This window comes from Rhinolophus sinicus, linkage group LG17 (assembly GCF_036562045.2).
Source record: "Rhinolophus sinicus isolate RSC01 linkage group LG17, ASM3656204v1, whole genome shotgun sequence".
Taxonomy (NCBI): Eukaryota; Metazoa; Chordata; class Mammalia; order Chiroptera; family Rhinolophidae; genus Rhinolophus; species Rhinolophus sinicus.
The window spans coordinates 3,790,962-3,807,885 of record NC_133766.1 but is presented as its reverse complement, the minus strand read 5'-3'; the positions used below and the strand labels follow the sequence as shown (position 1 = coordinate 3,807,885).

The 16,924-nt window shown below is 43.3% G+C and overlaps 1 protein-coding gene across 3 annotated transcripts; it reads left to right on the top strand.

Annotated features, from left to right (window-relative positions):
* Positions 1-16: 16 nt before the first annotated feature.
* On the top strand, positions 17-15,748 carry SLC19A2 (solute carrier family 19 member 2). 3 transcript variants are annotated; one of them, XR_012493010.1, is made up of 6 exons: positions 17-387; positions 6,951-7,553; positions 9,745-9,967; positions 11,037-11,229; positions 11,717-11,851; positions 13,793-13,930. XR_012493010.1 is itself a non-coding variant. In XM_019747431.2 (6 exons), the coding sequence occupies exons 1-6, from the start codon at positions 184-186 to the stop codon at positions 13,919-13,921; spliced, it is 1,494 nt and encodes a 497-aa protein (XP_019602990.2). In that variant the 5' UTR covers positions 17-183; the 3' UTR covers positions 13,922-15,748. The 3 variants fall into 3 exon arrangements, 2 of the variants coding, with proteins under 2 accessions (XP_019602990.2, XP_019602991.2); XM_019747431.2 differs by having other exon boundaries at positions 11,710-11,851; positions 13,793-15,748; XM_019747432.2 differs by having other exon boundaries at positions 30-387; positions 6,951-7,439; positions 11,710-11,851; positions 13,793-15,748.
* Positions 15,749-16,924: the final 1,176 nt, after the last annotated feature.

The following is a 16,924-nucleotide window of genomic DNA, read 5'->3' as shown; positions in this document are numbered from 1 at the left end:
GGCGTGTCTCCGTTTCTGCGGAGCTTCGCGCTCAGACATGTGAGGCTCCCAGTGCCGAGAAGGTCGGCGGGCCACGCAACACAGGTTCCTGCGCGGGGGCAACGCTCGAACCTCGCTCCAGCTGGCCCAAGAGGAAAAGGGGAAGGAAGGGGCCGGGCCGGGACCCCGCCCCTCGCGCTCCGGATGGATGTTCCCGGCCCGGTGTCCCGGCGGACGGCGGCGGCGGCGGCCACCATGCTCCTGCGCACCGCTCGGGTCCCCTACGAGTGCTGGGTCTTGCCCACCGCGCTGCTCTGCACTTACGGCTTCTTCGCCAGCCTCAGGCCTTCCGAGCCCTTCCTGACGCCCTACCTGCTGGGGCCAGACAAGAACCTGACCGAGAGACAGGTACGCGCGGCGGGCGGGCGGAAGGTGTGCGGAGGGGATCCGCTTGAGGACAGGAGGAGGAGGAGTGAGAAAGGCGCTGCAGCCGCGCGGGAGCCATTCTGGGCAGAGATTTGTGACTTTTCGCAGTTGGGAGGCGGCGCCTTGCTGTGCGTGGCATTAATTCATGCGCCTTTTCTGTCCGTTGCATTTATAGGGCGCGTCTTGTGCGCTGGGCTGGGACGCGGGTCGGGAGCCCCTGGCACTTGCGCTTCGGGCCGATATGCAGCTGTCATGTGGCTTAGCCCCACTCTGCTCAGACCCGTCCCGCAGTTTCCGCGGGGGATAGCGGGGAGAAGAGGGAAAGGGGGATACATTCGGATAAAGAAGTAAAAGCAGCAAGCTGTACTTTGGACATGGTAAAGGCTTAGTAAATATTTGTAGGGAACCAGACGCTGAGTAATCCCTGCTTTTCTGAAAGGATCTGCCCTCCCCTTACTGCATCCTCTTCCTTCCCATTCCTTACAGTAAGGACGGTACAGGGCAGCAATCCGTCATCTTAATTTGGCTTGATTTTCAGTTGGGTGAGGCGGTGTCCAAAGATACGCTGTCCCCCACCCACCTTCTGGGCTACAAGGAGATACTTAGATGGTATCAGAGAATTGGCACATAATTATAGTTTTTCTTGCATCGTGAATTGTTTCACAGATGTTAGTTTTGCTCCTGCACTGCATGATGAGATCTTGCAACGCTTCTGTACCTCTGTGATGCTCAGAGTCGTTGGGAGCCTGGAGTCCATGGTCAAGAATCTCATGCTGATTGGTTTTCCCTAGATGAGAGGTTTATAAGTAAAAGACTTCAGAAGTGCATTGTGTGCTTTAAAATGTGTTTAACTCTTCCAGTGTACGGTCGATCTCAACTCTTGCTTTTTGAAGAAGAAAGACATTGTATTAATTGAAAAAGGGACTAACTAACCTCAAAGAGCTCCCCACAGAACCAACATAAAGCAGGTTCAGCATCCTCTCCCTTGAGCGTTACGAAGCGTCAGAACTGAGATCTGGTATTCCTTTCTGGAACACTACAAAGGGTGAAAGCTGAGTGGTCACTTGTTATCTGGTCCTTTTTTTCCTATGCCTGCTTCTCCTCCCACTGTGAAATGCTCCTCCCATATAAACCTCACTCTTAGCATAACAGGTTACAGCAGGATGTCGCTGCTCACAGCCCACTTGGTTGTTGCGTGCATTGCTCCTCCATTTTCAAGGGCACTTAACAGGGACTTGAAAGTCAGCGTTGAATCCAGGATTGCGGGTTTCATTTGAGTTTCTCGTTGTTTCACCTCTAGCAAGCATTACAGACTCTTCTGTTTCTCAGTTTTATGCACTACTCCACAAGGGACTGTAACAGTTATTCATGACCTATTGGAATTTTAATATTGATCAAAAACAATAAAATGGAAAGGCCCAACTCTTGCAAACAGAATGATTTCATAAGAAGAAAATTACTGCAGTAAATATGAGAGAGAATGATCCCGGACACTCAGATCCCGGACACCACTGACTCTGAGATGTAGCCACTGAAGCAGACATGACACTGTTAGTGAGCTGCTAATAATTAAAGTTTTATGGGAACGGCCATGTGATCTGCACTTTGTGTGCCTTGCCTGACCGAGAAGCAGGAGTACGTTGGGGGAGAAACATTCTCAGTGTTGATATTTGAAAGCCGATCTGTTCTGTCACGTGCCCTGGGCAAAGAGTTGCTGTGTGATGTGCCATCATGTGCCCTGTCTTACCAGAAAGCTTTCTAAGGTGAGTGAAGTATGTTCAGGGGACGTAGGAATAAAGCAGGGGTGCCAGGCCCAGTAAATATTTGCTGGTTGTGTAACAAAAACACAGCGCCCTTTTGTTATTGCAAATTAGATGAGGAAGAGGGCAGGGTGTAGAGAGAAAGCTAGTCTTGGAAAGGGTTGTCACTTGTCTCTGAGGACCTGGGAATCACTGCTGTCTGCTGGTTATGCAGTGTGGCTCTGTTCACCGTCTCCAGGTGTTTTGAATTTCTAATAACCGAAATAAAAAGAACAATGTGTTCTCCTTCCAGACTGCTTGTTTTCATCAATGGACAGTTAAACAAGAAATATTACATGATTTTTAGGCAAAGTGACTGTCTAATCCTGGTCAGTGATATTTATGTTGAAGTCTGTATTTCCTCCTGAAAGACTTTAGGGCCAAGTTGGATCATCTTAAATAGAGCTATTGTTAACCGTGTCCAAAGACAAAAGGAGGAAAGAAAAGACAGAATTTTCTCTATTTTTCTACCCTCAAAGGATTTTTTTCTTAGATTTCAGGAAAAACCTTAACTTGCTTTAGGTACCACTTTATAAGTTTTAAGCAGGTTAAAATGTGACTGTATTCCAATAGTTGAAAGCCAAACTTGTAATAAAATAGAGCTCTTTATCTCCAAAAACTTTTTTATCCTTTCATCTTTTTCAGCATGTGATTTGACAGACACTCACTATCTTTCTTTGATTTTTGAAAGAAATATTCCACCTGTTCTGCCTGATGTTTAGAGCCTTGCAGAATCTGGCTCTTACTTCCGTAGCATCCTGACCTCCCATTCATGACATCCTTCTTCCCCTTGCCTTCCTTCACATAACCCGGGGTCCATCCGTGCTGTAACTCCAGCACATCCACAGTCTCGTGGGTTGGTCTGTACTCGAAGATGTGATCTCTGCCTGGAGTAATCTCCCCATACATATCTGTTGATATCTCTCTGTTAGCCTCTCACTTCCTTATCCTGCAAGGTCCGTCTCACAGACCCAACCCCATATTTCCTACCTCCCTGATCAATAATGTGTGTACATATATTCCTCAGTAGGTTCCGAACTCCTGGAGAACTGAGACTTCATTTTATTATTTTCTTTTTTTGTGTGATTTCCCCCTACAGCTTGAAAACAGTGCAAATAAGTGCTTACTGACTAGCTGTTTAATTGAAACTTGATTCTAAGTCTGAATTATAAGTTAAAATTGAACATCTGTTTCCCGTTGACTTTTGTCTCAGAGGAAAGCACAAACGAACAGACCCAGAGTTGTGAAAGGTGCCTTAGAATAAAATCAGTTCCTTTGCTCGCATGGCATATTCTACCTGAGATAAGAAGGCATGGCCAGGGTCTGGGCAATAAGAGTCTGTAATGTGTACATTTTTTCATTCAAGATTCAAAGTATTCATCACAGAAGCACTTTCTGCTTTACAGCTTCTCTTTGGCGTTGAAAGAGAAGGGATCTTTGGAGACCCAGGGTCTAAACTCTGGAGGTGGTGTGGTCTTTTATCTCTTCATGAATGCCGTATAAAAGCATCTCAACGCAGGTTGAAAAGGCTGCCCTAAGCCTTACAGGTAACACTGGAACTTAGCGGATGGTCAGTAGAGGTTTTCTCTGTGGAGAAAGAGGCATTTAAATGTAGTGTACTAGATTCAGAATATCTGGGTTCAGTTCTGCCAGTTACCAGCTGGGATAACTTTGGACAATTTACGTAACCGTTCTCAAAGGCCGAGTTTTCTCAGTTGTAAAATAGAGATGGTGAAAGCAAAGTTAGGGTTGTGTGTGTGAAATGCAGTCATGCAGGTAAGGGGAATGGCGTGCCGTGCAGCATCTCAGTGGAGACTTGCTAGTGTAGTGCTGGTGGTACTGTGACAGGGACATGCGCTGTGGCTTGATCTCTCTCCATGGAAAAACGTCTGATTTTGTATGTAAGCTAAAGAGAACCCATCTGGTCTTTCTCCTCCTCTTGCCTTTATGTTTGTTTCTGCTTGGCATTTGCAAGTCTGGCAATGTTACTTTTCCTCATCTTCATTGTCTAAATTGTGGTTTTGTATTAGGGCTAGACACAGACTTATAGGTATGGACACTTTAAATTGTTACTTAAAAGGATAAGATTTATGTAATGAAAACTTGGCAGTTAATCATTTTGGGACAACAGTTATTGAAAGGTATATAACATATTTCAGTACAGACCATATGACTAGAGTGAAGAAATCAGTTAAAGTCTGAAGAGGTGTAGAAAACAAAAGCAGATGGGGTGTTGGAGGTGCTGGAGGGTATTTTAAAGGAAGGGTGTGTGGCTCATAGCTTTGTGGTGGTGTTGTGTTGGGAAAAACGTGTTGTGGGAAATGGCAAGGTGAAGAAACATGCTGAGTCAAAAAGGAGGCTCTTGCAAACTTCAGAAAACGGTTGGAACGTATCTGCAAAACTAGAGGCAAAAGGGAGTGGGAAGTTGATAACTGAAAAGTCTGTCGGAACCTTCACTCTTCCTGGCCTTCATCTCAAGGTTATCCCCGTTGGTTTTCATCTTTCCATCTGGTCATGCCTGCCCAGAGCACTTCGTTCCTCATTTGCTAAAATTTCCATGCCTGTGAATAAGAATGCTTTCTACAGTTCTCGATTCTTCTTTCATGCACATATTCAGGTGCAAGTGGAGGTTGCTAAATGACTCACAAACACAAATTAGGCCACAATTCATGAAGGTGGGGCTGCTGGACAAGTCACTGTTGGTATTGGGCCAGTCAGAAACAGAAGTCAAGTCTGGAATACATTTCAGATTGTGTTATTTTTATTGTTGTGCTCTGCACTGGCAAAAGATTTGACAGTAATTGTTTACTTTGTTGTTCCTCTAAAACCTTAAATCAATTAGCCCATTTTATACTTGCTAAACTGAGGTATATACATGAGAGTTAAAAAGAGAGTCACCCTTAGACTTAGATATTCAAAGTCTAGGGTTGCATTGCTCCGTCACAAAGTATTTAGCCTGTTATCAAAACGACCTTTGAGAAAGCACTTAAAAATTGGGCCTGGGCTGGCTCGGTGGCTCAGGCAGTTAGAGCTCCATGCTCCTAACTCCGAAGGCTGCCGGTTCGATTCCCACATGGGCCAGTGGGCTCTCAACCACAAGGTTGCCAGTTCAATTCCTCGACTCCCGCAAGGGATGGTGGGCAGTGCCCCTTACAACTAAGATTGAACATGGCACCTTGAGCTGAGCTGCCACTGAGCTCCCTGATGGCTCAGTTGGTTGGAGCGTGTCCTCTCAACCACAAGGTTGCTGGTTTGACTCCCGCAAGGGATGGTAGGCTGCGCCCCCTGCAACTAGCAATGACAACTGGACCTGAGCTGCGCCCTCCACAACTAAGACTGAAAGGACAACAACTTGAAGCTGAACGGCACCCTCCACAGCTAAGATTGAAAGGACAACAACTTGATTTGGGAAAAAGGCCTGGAAGTGCACACTGTTCCCCAATAAAGTCCTGTTCCCCTTCCCCAATAATAAAAAAAAATCTTAAAAAAAAAAATTTTTTTAAAGTTGGGCCACTGATCCAGACTTTGACATGAGTGTTTAAAAACTGACTGACTTACACCCCCAGGATCTTGCTAGACACTGGGCAGGTATAAGAGGAGGGAAAAGCCTCCTACAATGACTGTTATTGGACGAGGAAGAATGGGGATGACACTTCAGTTAATTTCGCTATTTCATGTTGTTCCAAGTGGTCTGTGTGTCTGCTTCTGTCCTCAAGTCTTCAGACCAATGAATGAAGTGGATTAAGTGGTTTAATGTATTCTCTCATTTAATCCTTTGCAAGAAATAACCCGGTGATGTGGGTCTTATCCCTCCTTTACTAATGGAGATCAAGTCTAAAGGGAACGGAAAGAAACTTGCCTAGGATCATATAGCAAATGATGGAACTGAAATTCTAGCTGGGGTCTTAATGGTTTAAAGCTTATTTTAAAGGTTATTTCTATTATAGCCCCATCTGAAAAATACCTTAAAAAGAAAACAACAAACACTTCTGTGTTTTTCGTATTACAGACAAGTAAAGAGGAGGACATCAAAGTTGCCTATAATCCTATCATCCACTGATAGTTGTTCAGGCAGTTTTAGCCTCTTTGCTTATTCCTGTGCCCCCAAAGAAATGAAACTTAAAATCAGAGAAATTAAATCAGTCCTAATCAGTCAAACAGAAGGATCGAGGTTCCCATCCTGTGGGTAGAAGTAAGAACTGACGATTCCAAAGCAGTTATTGAGCCAAGTATCTTGTAAGCGTATATGCTGGCTGGTCGGTTGTACAGAAGCGTCCACCCTTACAGAACCTAGAAGACAGTGGTTCTCCACTCTGCCCGTGTTAAATCTCCTGGGAGGTTTCTGAAAAATGCCTCTGGCTGAGAATCCGAAATATTTAAAGCTCGCTGGGAAATGTACAAGCATTTTAGGAACGTGCTGTGAGGTAACTGAGGAGACGGGCGCTCAAAGCACTACTATCAGGAGAGCTTTGAACGTGCGATCATACCCATGCTGGCGCCTCTGGCTGTCTTCCAGGATGAGGAAGACTTTGAACGAGGCCTGGATGAATGGGGCAGATTTTAAGAAAACCATGCAGGGTGGAAATGGGGACGTATATTCCAAACAATGTTAGAACTGTCGCTGAGATTTCTTCAGTCGGTAAGGATGAGGTATTTGAGGTGTTGGTAAGCTGTTTTAGAAGAACAAGTCGTGACTATTCCAGGTCCTGTGATGTCACTGACGGGTTTAGCCTCTTTGTCTCGCAGGTCTTCAATGAAATCTACCCAGTCTGGACCTACTCCTACCTGCTGCTGCTGTTCCCTGTGTTCCTCGCCACAGACTACCTCCGTTACAAGCCCGTGGTCCTGCTGCAGGGACTCAGCCTCATCGTCACATGGTTCATGCTGCTCTACGCCCAGGGACTGCTGGCCGTGCAATTCTTGGAATTCTTCTACGGCATCGCCACAGCCACTGAAATTGCCTATTACTCTTATATCTACAGCGTGGTGGACCTGAGCAAGTACCAGAAAGTCACAAGTTACTGTCGGAGTGCCACCTTGGTGGGCTTCACAGTGGGCTCTGTCCTAGGGCAGATCCTTGTCTCGGTGGCAGGCTGGTCCCTGTTCAGCCTGAATGTCATCTCTCTCACCTGTGTTTCTGTGGCTTTTGCTGTTGCCTGGTTTCTGCCGATGCCACAGAAGAGCCTCTTCTTTCACCATGTTCATCCCACCTGCCAGGGAGTGAATGGAACCAAGGTACAAAATGGCGGCATTGTTACTGACACGTCAGCGTCTAACCACCTCCCCGGGTGGGAGGACCTGGAGTCAAAAATCCCTCTAAATGTGGAAGAGCCTCCTGTGGAGGAACCAGTAAGTTCTGTCTCACATGTCTTGTGGTTGCTACTCTGGGGGCCAGACCCGTGGAGAAAAAACAGACAGGCAACCCCATCTTGCTCGACCTTGTATTCATTTGAATTCAGGTTTTATCTTGAGTCGACTGGTTGGTTCATTCATTCATTCATTGATTCAAGTTAAGGTTGATTTAAATTAGGGATGACAAATGTATTTTCCCTTGGAGTGAATGACCTTCAAGCTCAGACTGGCACACATTTATATTGCTTGTATCAGAAATGTCTTAGAAGCTGCAGTAAGGGCTGTCTCTTCTTCATCTGTCAATCCCCAGAACTTGGCATACAGAAAAAGCACTCAGACAATTATGCTAAATGAATAGATGAAATGATTCCAATAAGTGATGAATATCTACTTCCAGTTTCTGAATTGAAGCCCAGATTATTTAAGGCTAGGAATAACCTTCCTCTCCTGTGCTGGAAATGATATCTGACACTTAATTTCAAATGATACTTTGCCGAAGTGGGGTGGTAATGAATAGTAGAGAAGAAGAGAATGAAAAGAGGAAAATTTTAAATGATGAAATTAATATTAGCAGTGTGACTGTGAAGTTGTCTCTTAGAAGAAAGGTATGGCGTCAACATAACTCATCCGTTCTCTGGCTGTGAGGATTCACTGCGTCCCCAGTCTCTCTCTCTCTCTCTCCTCTCTCTCTCTCTCTCTCACACACGTAAAGGAATATGCAGCCATGAAAAAATGAATTTTTGCCATTATGACATAGGTGGACTTCAGGGGCATTACGCTAAGTGAAATAAGTCAAAAAAAGAAAGTGCCCTATGGTCTCACTTATATATGGAATCTAAAAGCAAAACATGCGCACACAAGCTCATACGACAGAGAACAGATTTGTGGTTGCCAGAGGTGGGGGTTGCATGGTAGGTGAAATGGGTGAAGTGGGTCAAAAGGTACAAACTTCTAGTTGTAAATACATCCTGGGGCTGTAATGTTCAGCGTGGTGACTGTAGTTAATAATACTGTATTGCACATTTGAAAGTTGCTAAGAGGATGGATCTTTAAAGTTCTCATTAGAAGAAGAAAAATGTTTACCTGTATGGTGACTGATATAATCATTTTGCAATGTGTACAAATATTGAATCATGTTGTACATTGGAATCTAATATGTTATAGGGCAATTATACCTCAATTAAAAAATAAAGGAAAGGGGCTGATTGCAGGATTGAGTAATCTCTTTACATCTGGAGCATTGAGGTCATGCAGGACATGTGGCCTCCACCGAGAGGGTTGAATCATACTGGTGCCCTGGGTGTTGTCACCCTGTAACATGGCTCCTGTGACACATCCTGGCTCTGACATGCTACCTCATGGTCCGCAACCCTTTGGTCCCTTTGGATTCTCTCCTTTTGCCTTTTCACGTTCACCACAAAAGTATAATTTCCTATGTTCTAAGCAAGCCTCAGGAATTACGGCAACCTTTGGTAGATTGGACCTTTGAGACAGGTGGATCGGAGAGGACTCGCGGGGTTTCTGGAATCTCACACTGACTTCTTGGCAGAGTCTAGGGATGGTGCATAGCTCAGTAATGTCTTGATTCACTCGATTATAAGCATAGTAGCTATGTAGCTTCATTGTATGAGTAATATTTCCTATAAATATGGGGTCACATGAAAAGAATAAGGAAGAAGATTGCAATCACTAATTACCCCACTGCCCAGAGAAAACTGCTAATGTTTTGGTCTATTTCTTTCTAAGATTTCTGCCTTTTCTACCTGTTACTGTTCAATGTATCTGTCAGTAATAAGGACAGGAGGCTCTCACTGAGGGACTAACTGATTTCATAGGGTTGTAATTACTGCTTATTCTTAAAGCTGCTTGCAGCTGTGGGGAGATGGGGACTGTCATCTCCTTTCGGCTCAAGCATGCAATCGGACCGTCTTTCTACCTTTGTTTTGCAAACTACCTCCTTGGCTGGGTTATTACACGGAGCTGTGCTAATGTTCGCAGAGCATTTACAGCAAACATTGTATGAGAAGGAGGGTTTTTCCCCGAGGGGATAAATATAATTGCCAAGTTTATACACGTGCGTTTTCACAAGCAAAGAGTGAAGTCTGTCACATAGAAAACTGAGTCTGTCCGTTGTTCTCTGTGCAGTTGCCTTCATGATGCTGGTGCTTTCTCCCCTTTCGCTGTGTAGGAACCCACGCGGGACCGACTTCTCGTGCTGAAGGTGCTGTGGGATGACTTTTTGATGTGCTACTCCTCTCGCCCTCTGCTCTGCTGGTCGGTGTGGTGGGCCCTTTCCACCTGCGGCTATTTTCAAGTCGTGAACTACACCCAAGGCCTGTGGGAGCAGGTGTTGCCTTCCCGCCATGCTGCTATCTACAACGGCGGTGTGGAGGCTGTTTCAACACTACTGGGTAGGCAACACAGGGTGGCAGGGGGTGGCTGGGACGGCGGGGGGAGGGGTTCCTCTGGTAGTTAAGTCAACCGCAGTCAGATTTCCTCTGCCCTCCCAAAGTTGAAGTGGCCCCAAAGAGTGATTTACTTACTCTGAGCTCTGACTTTATGATTAGGAGGAGAATTGAGAAGTGGTGAAGGATTAGACTAACAAACTTGAATTCTTTATAACCTTTGAGAAACCTAATGTAATGATTTCAGAGCCAAGTTTCCATCATCTCGGATTTACTAGGTGCTTTTGGCACATGATGTAAAACTGAGGAGCAATATATAATACGTAAACAATAGCTATTGTATGTTGTGTTAATATGTGCTAGGTGCTAACCTAAGGGCTTTCTGTATATTGACTCCGCCCTCACCAAATTCCCAAGAAGGATGCAGTTGTTATTCCCATTGCACAGTTAAGCAAACTGCGGACAGATGTCTACACCACTTGCCCGAGGTCATATGGATGGTAAGCAGTCAAGTGGAGACTGGAACGGGCAGCCTGTGTCACTGACCATCATATTCTATTGTCCCTTTCTAATTTGCTGGCTGACCTCGTAAGTTTTTTGGAAGACTTTACATGATTTCTGTCAACACTTAGAACTGTGCCTGACACTTAGAAAGCACTCCATCCATGTTAGCTTCAAATCACCATCATTTTAGCGAAGGGCAGAGATGCCCTTCCGCCATGTTCTCAGCTGCTCCTAGTAGAAGAGATCACCCATCCTGCCAGGCTGCCAAGCTCGAAGTACCGGTTCTTTTTGACTCTTGCTTCTGTTTTGGCCTCAGGAAGCTTTTCCTTAGCGGCATTTCTGGGTCTGTGCCCTCCTTTGCCCTTTCACTGCCAACTGCCCCGATTCATCTCTCGTCATCCCACTGGCTCCATATTAGTTATTCCATCAAGTCCAAATTCTCTGCCTGACTTTAAAGGTCTGCGTAATTTTGAGTTACCCCCGTAACATGTAATCATCTGACTTTTTAATGTATTGAAATAGTATTGATTTCGCAAAATAACTAAATTGCGCGTCCCTTTTTGTTTGGTAGGTGCTGTTGCTGTGTTTGCAGTTGGTTACATAAAAATATCCTGGTCCACTTGGGGGGAAATGACCCTGTCGCTGTTTTCTCTGCTGATTGCGGCTGCCGTGTACGTCATGGACACTGCGGGGAACATCTGGGTGTGCTACGCGTCCTACGTGGTCTTCAGAATCATCTACATGTTACTCATCACCATAGCAACGTATGTGTTTCCGTTTCAAAGAAGCCTGAGCAAAATTTGTGACAGGACAAGCTTTTTGGTTCTGTACAAAAATTAAGTTTTCGAGTTAAAAGACTCAGAGCACTGTGAGACGAAGGAGGGCATCCCAGACGTGGGTACAGTATTCCAGGGACAGAATTAAAAGTGGAGGAACCAGTTGGTGAGGAAGCAGAAGAGCTCCGCCTGGAAGGAACCACTGTTACCTCTGCTGATGGGAGGAAGCTTTGCATTGTATGTTTTCTCCCCAGGAAGCGTTTGGGCAAGGTTCATTTATTTCCTTGTTCATGGGTTCCTGCTGCTTCCAGATGTTTGCATGAGATTTACATCATTTCGCAACAATTACTTTGAACTTGGTTGGGAAGGGAGCTGACAATAAAAAGAAGGGGGTGCTCTTCACATTTGGAGTAAAAAACTGTAACTGCCTGGGGAGAAATTCTGTCTGTTCATTCTTTGTTTTTTAAGTTTTCAGATTGCTGCGAACCTCAGCATGGAGCGCTACGCCCTGGTGTTTGGTGTAAACACCTTCATTGCTCTGGGACTGCAGACGGTGCTCACTCTCATTGTAGTAGACGCCAGTGGCCTTGGCTTAGAAATTACCACGCAGGTAAGATCTGTCTGGGCACTGAAGATGTTACAACTTGATCAGGGGGACAGAAGTGGAGCATGCCTAACGAAAACACATTCAAACAGTACAGACAGATAGAAAATAAAAAGGAAAAGTGTTCCCTCCTTCCTTCAGTCATCCCCCATCTGTACGCAGTTCTTCGCTACCTGTAGCACGTTGAGACCATTATCTTTTTAATGAGGCCCTAGAACATTTCTGATCGTAACTGACCAGCTCGCTGGCGCTGAGGGGTAACAGTGGTTCCTTCCAGGCGGAGCTCGTCTGCTTCCTCACTGGCTGTTTCGCTCCCTTTTTAATTCTGTCCCTGGAATACTGTACCCCATGTTTGAGATGCCCTCCTTCATCTCACAGCTCTGAGTTGCTTCCCTTCTTTTTTTAAAATCCCCCTCACCCAAATACCAAGGTGGTGACTTGCCGTTGAGAAATAGCATTATGATTCTTAGTGTGACCTACTGAGAGAACAGCTGCAGAAACACCCAAGACAATGTGGGTACTTCTCTTCATTCAGGCATCCTATGGTTGTATGTGCCCTCATGCATTGTGAGTTTGTAGGTAGGGTTTGCTCTGTACTTTGGCAAAGTGAGACAATAAATCAAAAAGTGCCCACCCCATCCCAGGCTGTAAGATTCCTTCTCCATTATTCCCTCCATACTTACGTAGTAGTTTTCTTAGACTACAAAGACCCAACACATTATCAGTAATTAACTTTGTTTTCACTGAAGAGGTCTGAAAGAGAAATAATAATGATAGGTAACGTGCATTGAGCGCTTTCTATGCACCAGGTACTTTATGTAGAATTTTGCAGTGGTCAGGATTAGATGTGGAGAAAATGAGCCTGAGAGCTAAGTAATACCCAGTGTTGGTTAAGGTCACGCAGGCAACGCAAGTGTGGCAGAGCTAGGACTTCAACCAGCATCTAACTAAAGCCTACTGTCCCCCACTGCATCTTGCTGCCTCAGAAAGGTTGGCGGGGAGGGGTACAGAGCAGTGGGAGCTTATTATTTTCTGTACGTCTCCCAGTTGCTACTGGCAGTAAAAACCTCAAGAAGACCTGTCAAGTGTTGGCTGCTTACATCTGGGATAGAGGGTAGGAGAGAAACTAAGTCCTCGTCATCCTGCTATAAAAATGGTGGGTTTAAACACGTGGAAGACTAGAATTTTGTGGGCTGTGGTGAAACTGTCATGATTAACAGGTATCCTATAGGAAAATGTATCCAAATTTTTAAACTTCTGGTTCAAAGACTTAGAGCAACTCTTCTTGCTCTAAGAGCAAGCTTATAAGTATTTACCAGCTTATAAGTATGAACCAGCTTATAAGTATTTAGTAAGTTAAGAAGAATATGATGAAGATGTTGATAAACTATGTAGTCACATTAAAAAGTTGGTTGAGAGAAGATTCTTATAAAAAGTAATCCTACAATGAAATATAATTGACTTCCTACTGTCCTCTTTTGGGGAAGAACAGAAGTTCTTGATCTTCAGAACCTGGCTTGTCATACCCACCTATCGCCTTGAGGGTGATTCAGTTATAACATCAGCAACAAAAATAACAATAGTATTAACCATTGTGCTAATAAACAGTTACATGCATGATCTCATCTCTTCCCAACAACCCTGTGAAGTAGGAAATGTGAATTCCATTTCCTAAATGGAGTCAAGGCTCGGAGATTAAGTATCTCAATCAGGGTCACACGGCTAGTCAGGATGTCCTCCGGATTCGCACTCAGGCCCTCGGGCTTCAGGACCTCCGGGCTCTGCTGCCTCTGTGTCTTCAGCACCTGGCACATATGGCAAGGACACTGGTTTTTGAAGTTTTATTGAGAAACGGAGTATACCTTTAATTATAGAGCGTTTTACATCTATGTACCAGAACAGCTCATCTTCTACTTGATAATGCTATCAATTCTTTCCCCTCTTCAGTTCCTGATCTACGCAGGTTATTTTGCACTCATCTCTGTGGTTTTCCTGGCTAATGGTGCAGTCACTGTTATGAAGAAATACAGAAAGCAGGAAGATTCAGACTCAAGTTCTCAAGTAACCACTTCATAATACACTACTGATGAGCTGCTTCTTATAGCAAGAATTCTGCACAGCAACTGTCCCTGGAGATATTTAATTTTTTAATTTGTAGACATGTATTTATGAATGTGCATTTCATGGCTTCAAAGCAGCCAATTGACTATACTCGTGTCCTACTATAACATAATACTGTTCAGAGGAGCCAGAAGTAAAGTTTATTTCGTGGATTATTGAAGGATGACTTTAATCTGATTCAATAGTGAACTTGATTTTGAAAACCAAGTAATCAAGAACAATCGAGCAGCATGTGACAGCAAGTGAGTCTGGTGTGTCATAGGTCCAGTACTCCTATAGCTGATGTGCCAGCAGCTTGGCCTGGTGGGACCAGGGCTTCACAGGAGCCACAAGATGTTACAGGTCGGGACAGAAATATGTTCCAACAGCACCTGCCTCTTATATCTGTTAGTCATGTGCATTTGTTTCTCCAGATGAAAGTTGTTCCTATTACTGGCAGTGTTTGCTCTGCTTGGGTGTTCGGTCCTGTAAGGAGTGTGTCATTTCTAATATTGTTAGTTTTAAAAATTCATTGTATGAATGTTCTCAGTTCCCATCTTGACAATTAGATGTTTGTGTAGATTTTCTTTAGAAGTACATTTTTGCATTATTCATATGCTTCCCAGAGAAGCTCATTTAGTTAGAAAATAGGGCAAGTTTTGAAGCCTGCTAATAAGCTAAATGAAGAGACCTAATCAGAAAACTCGAGGTAGGTTTCCTTGTCTTTTATTCTTCAGTATGAAGGACCACGAATTCCAGGATGAAAAGGTAGAATATGGGTTAAAGACACAACTGGCCCATTTTGTATTTGCATTTCCTTTTATTTCCAAAATAAAATGAAAAAGTCGTTTTAAAAATAATTTCATCCCCATTTATAGCTTTTATATTATTTGTCCTTCTTATCCAAGATAAAGATGTCATTAGGCGCTGGATTATTCCAAGCGTTTTTCATGAACTGAGCCTCTTTTTTATTTGTTTCAATGGGACAGGAACTAGGACAGACACAATTCCTGTGTTTTGTACATTAAATCTGCCTTTGCTTCAAAGGGTGAATCATCTTGAATGCTTAAAATAACAATTGCTAGTGATTCCATTTCCAAGTTGCTTGAAAAGATATTCTGTATACACAATTCTCAGATCAGCCTACCACGTGGCTGCTAGAATATGTGAGACATGAAAACTATTTTAAAGCCAACTTTGTTGCCTTATCTTGAAAAGAATCTAGGTAGCTGCTTTCAACTGGAGTGTTAACTTTTTTAGAATGACACAGCTAAACAGTGTGAATAGTGTCAAGACTGTAAAATTGACATATTTATTTGGTTTAAGCAAGAACTTTAGAAGCAAATGAAGAGGATACGAATTGGTTCTCTTCAACCTCTTTCTGCATATAGGGAAAAGAAAAGAAGGAAGAGAAGGGGAAGTGATGTCATAAAAGTAGCAGCCTTGAATTTTATATTTTGCCTTTTTTTTTTTTTTTTTTTGCTACATAGGGAATTGTTTACTCAAACAAGTAGAAAAGTGGTGTTTGAGGGATTTTATTTAACGTTTTTAATAAAAATGGACTGTGGTACAATCAAATTGTTCATGTTACCAAAGCAGTATTTCCCTGGAATTTAATTCGAAGTTTGTGGCATACAGCTGGAGCCATCTTGGTGTGCAGCCATATTTCTAGAATGCTGAACCCTATTTGCAAGTTGTACTGTATGCAGTTTTGCAAAGAAGTGGAAATAATTTGTTGTACTTTTTATTCAATTCTGTACAGATTATAAAATTATTTTTATTAAATAAATATTTTACAATATATTTTCTCTTTTTAATCAAAATTATTTTAAATTTATCTTTTGCTTCAGTAGGACCTTTGGATTACATTTTTAAGTCTTTTAATAATTTCTCCTAAAACAAATTTCATATTAAGCCTTCCTTTCACCTAATTTCTCTAATTAACCTTGTCATCCCGTTCACTCTCTCTCCTATTGTTTTGTGATCTTTACCTTTGACTTCTCCCTTATTTCTGTTGTTTTCCTAATTTTTTCTGGCACCACACTGCACTGTTTATTTTTCTTGGTCTTCATCGTGATACCTCTCATCTGTTTTTAAAGGATTCTCCCTTTTAGAAACCAAACAGACCCACGTTCTCTTTCATGTTAACTGAATTTTAAAAACAAAGGAAATTAAATCAAGGGCAGAAGGTACCATCTTGTTTGGAAACCTCCTAGCCTCTTTGCTACAGCCTCAAATATTCTGATACCCAGGGAAGCATCTGTTGCCATCAGTTAAGAGTCATTTGTTCATTCTATCCTGGAAACCAAATCAATATTTTCCCACAGTATCCAAATGAGCACCTGCCTTTTAACATCCCATTCCAAAACCTGCTTCATTAAGTAAGGCATTTCATTGATTATCACCAAAGACTTAGAAATTTTCCATGCAAAAAAAAAAACAACAAACCCAGAGTTTTTCTGTCTTAATGTTTTATGTTCATGTACTTTTAAAAAAATAATGGGCATTTAGCTATTGCACTGGCAGGTGGCTGTATTGAATCCATTACATATCATTTATATAACTCAATATTCATATGGCACTAGGGTGTGTTTTGCAACAAAAGACAAAAATAAGGCATGGTCCCTGCGCAGAAGGCGTACAGTCAGAATGGCATTAAGATAGAGGGGATACAAACACAGGGGCAGAAGACTTGGGGTACAGGGGTGGAAGACTTGGGGTACAGGGACAGAAGACTTGGGGTACAGGGGCGGAAGACTTGGGGTACAGGGTGGAAGTGACCATTAATTTGCATGACAGGATGGAAATCAATCCCATGGCGGCTTCTCTACCTCACAGATTCGTAGTCTCGGGCAGGTTATTTACACTTTTTAAGTCACCCTTTTAAAGATGGGCACACATTCTAGCTCACCATCGTGACAAGCTCGAAAGCGGGAGCAAACAGCATACACGTCATTTCTTTTTTTGACCACTCTCTTG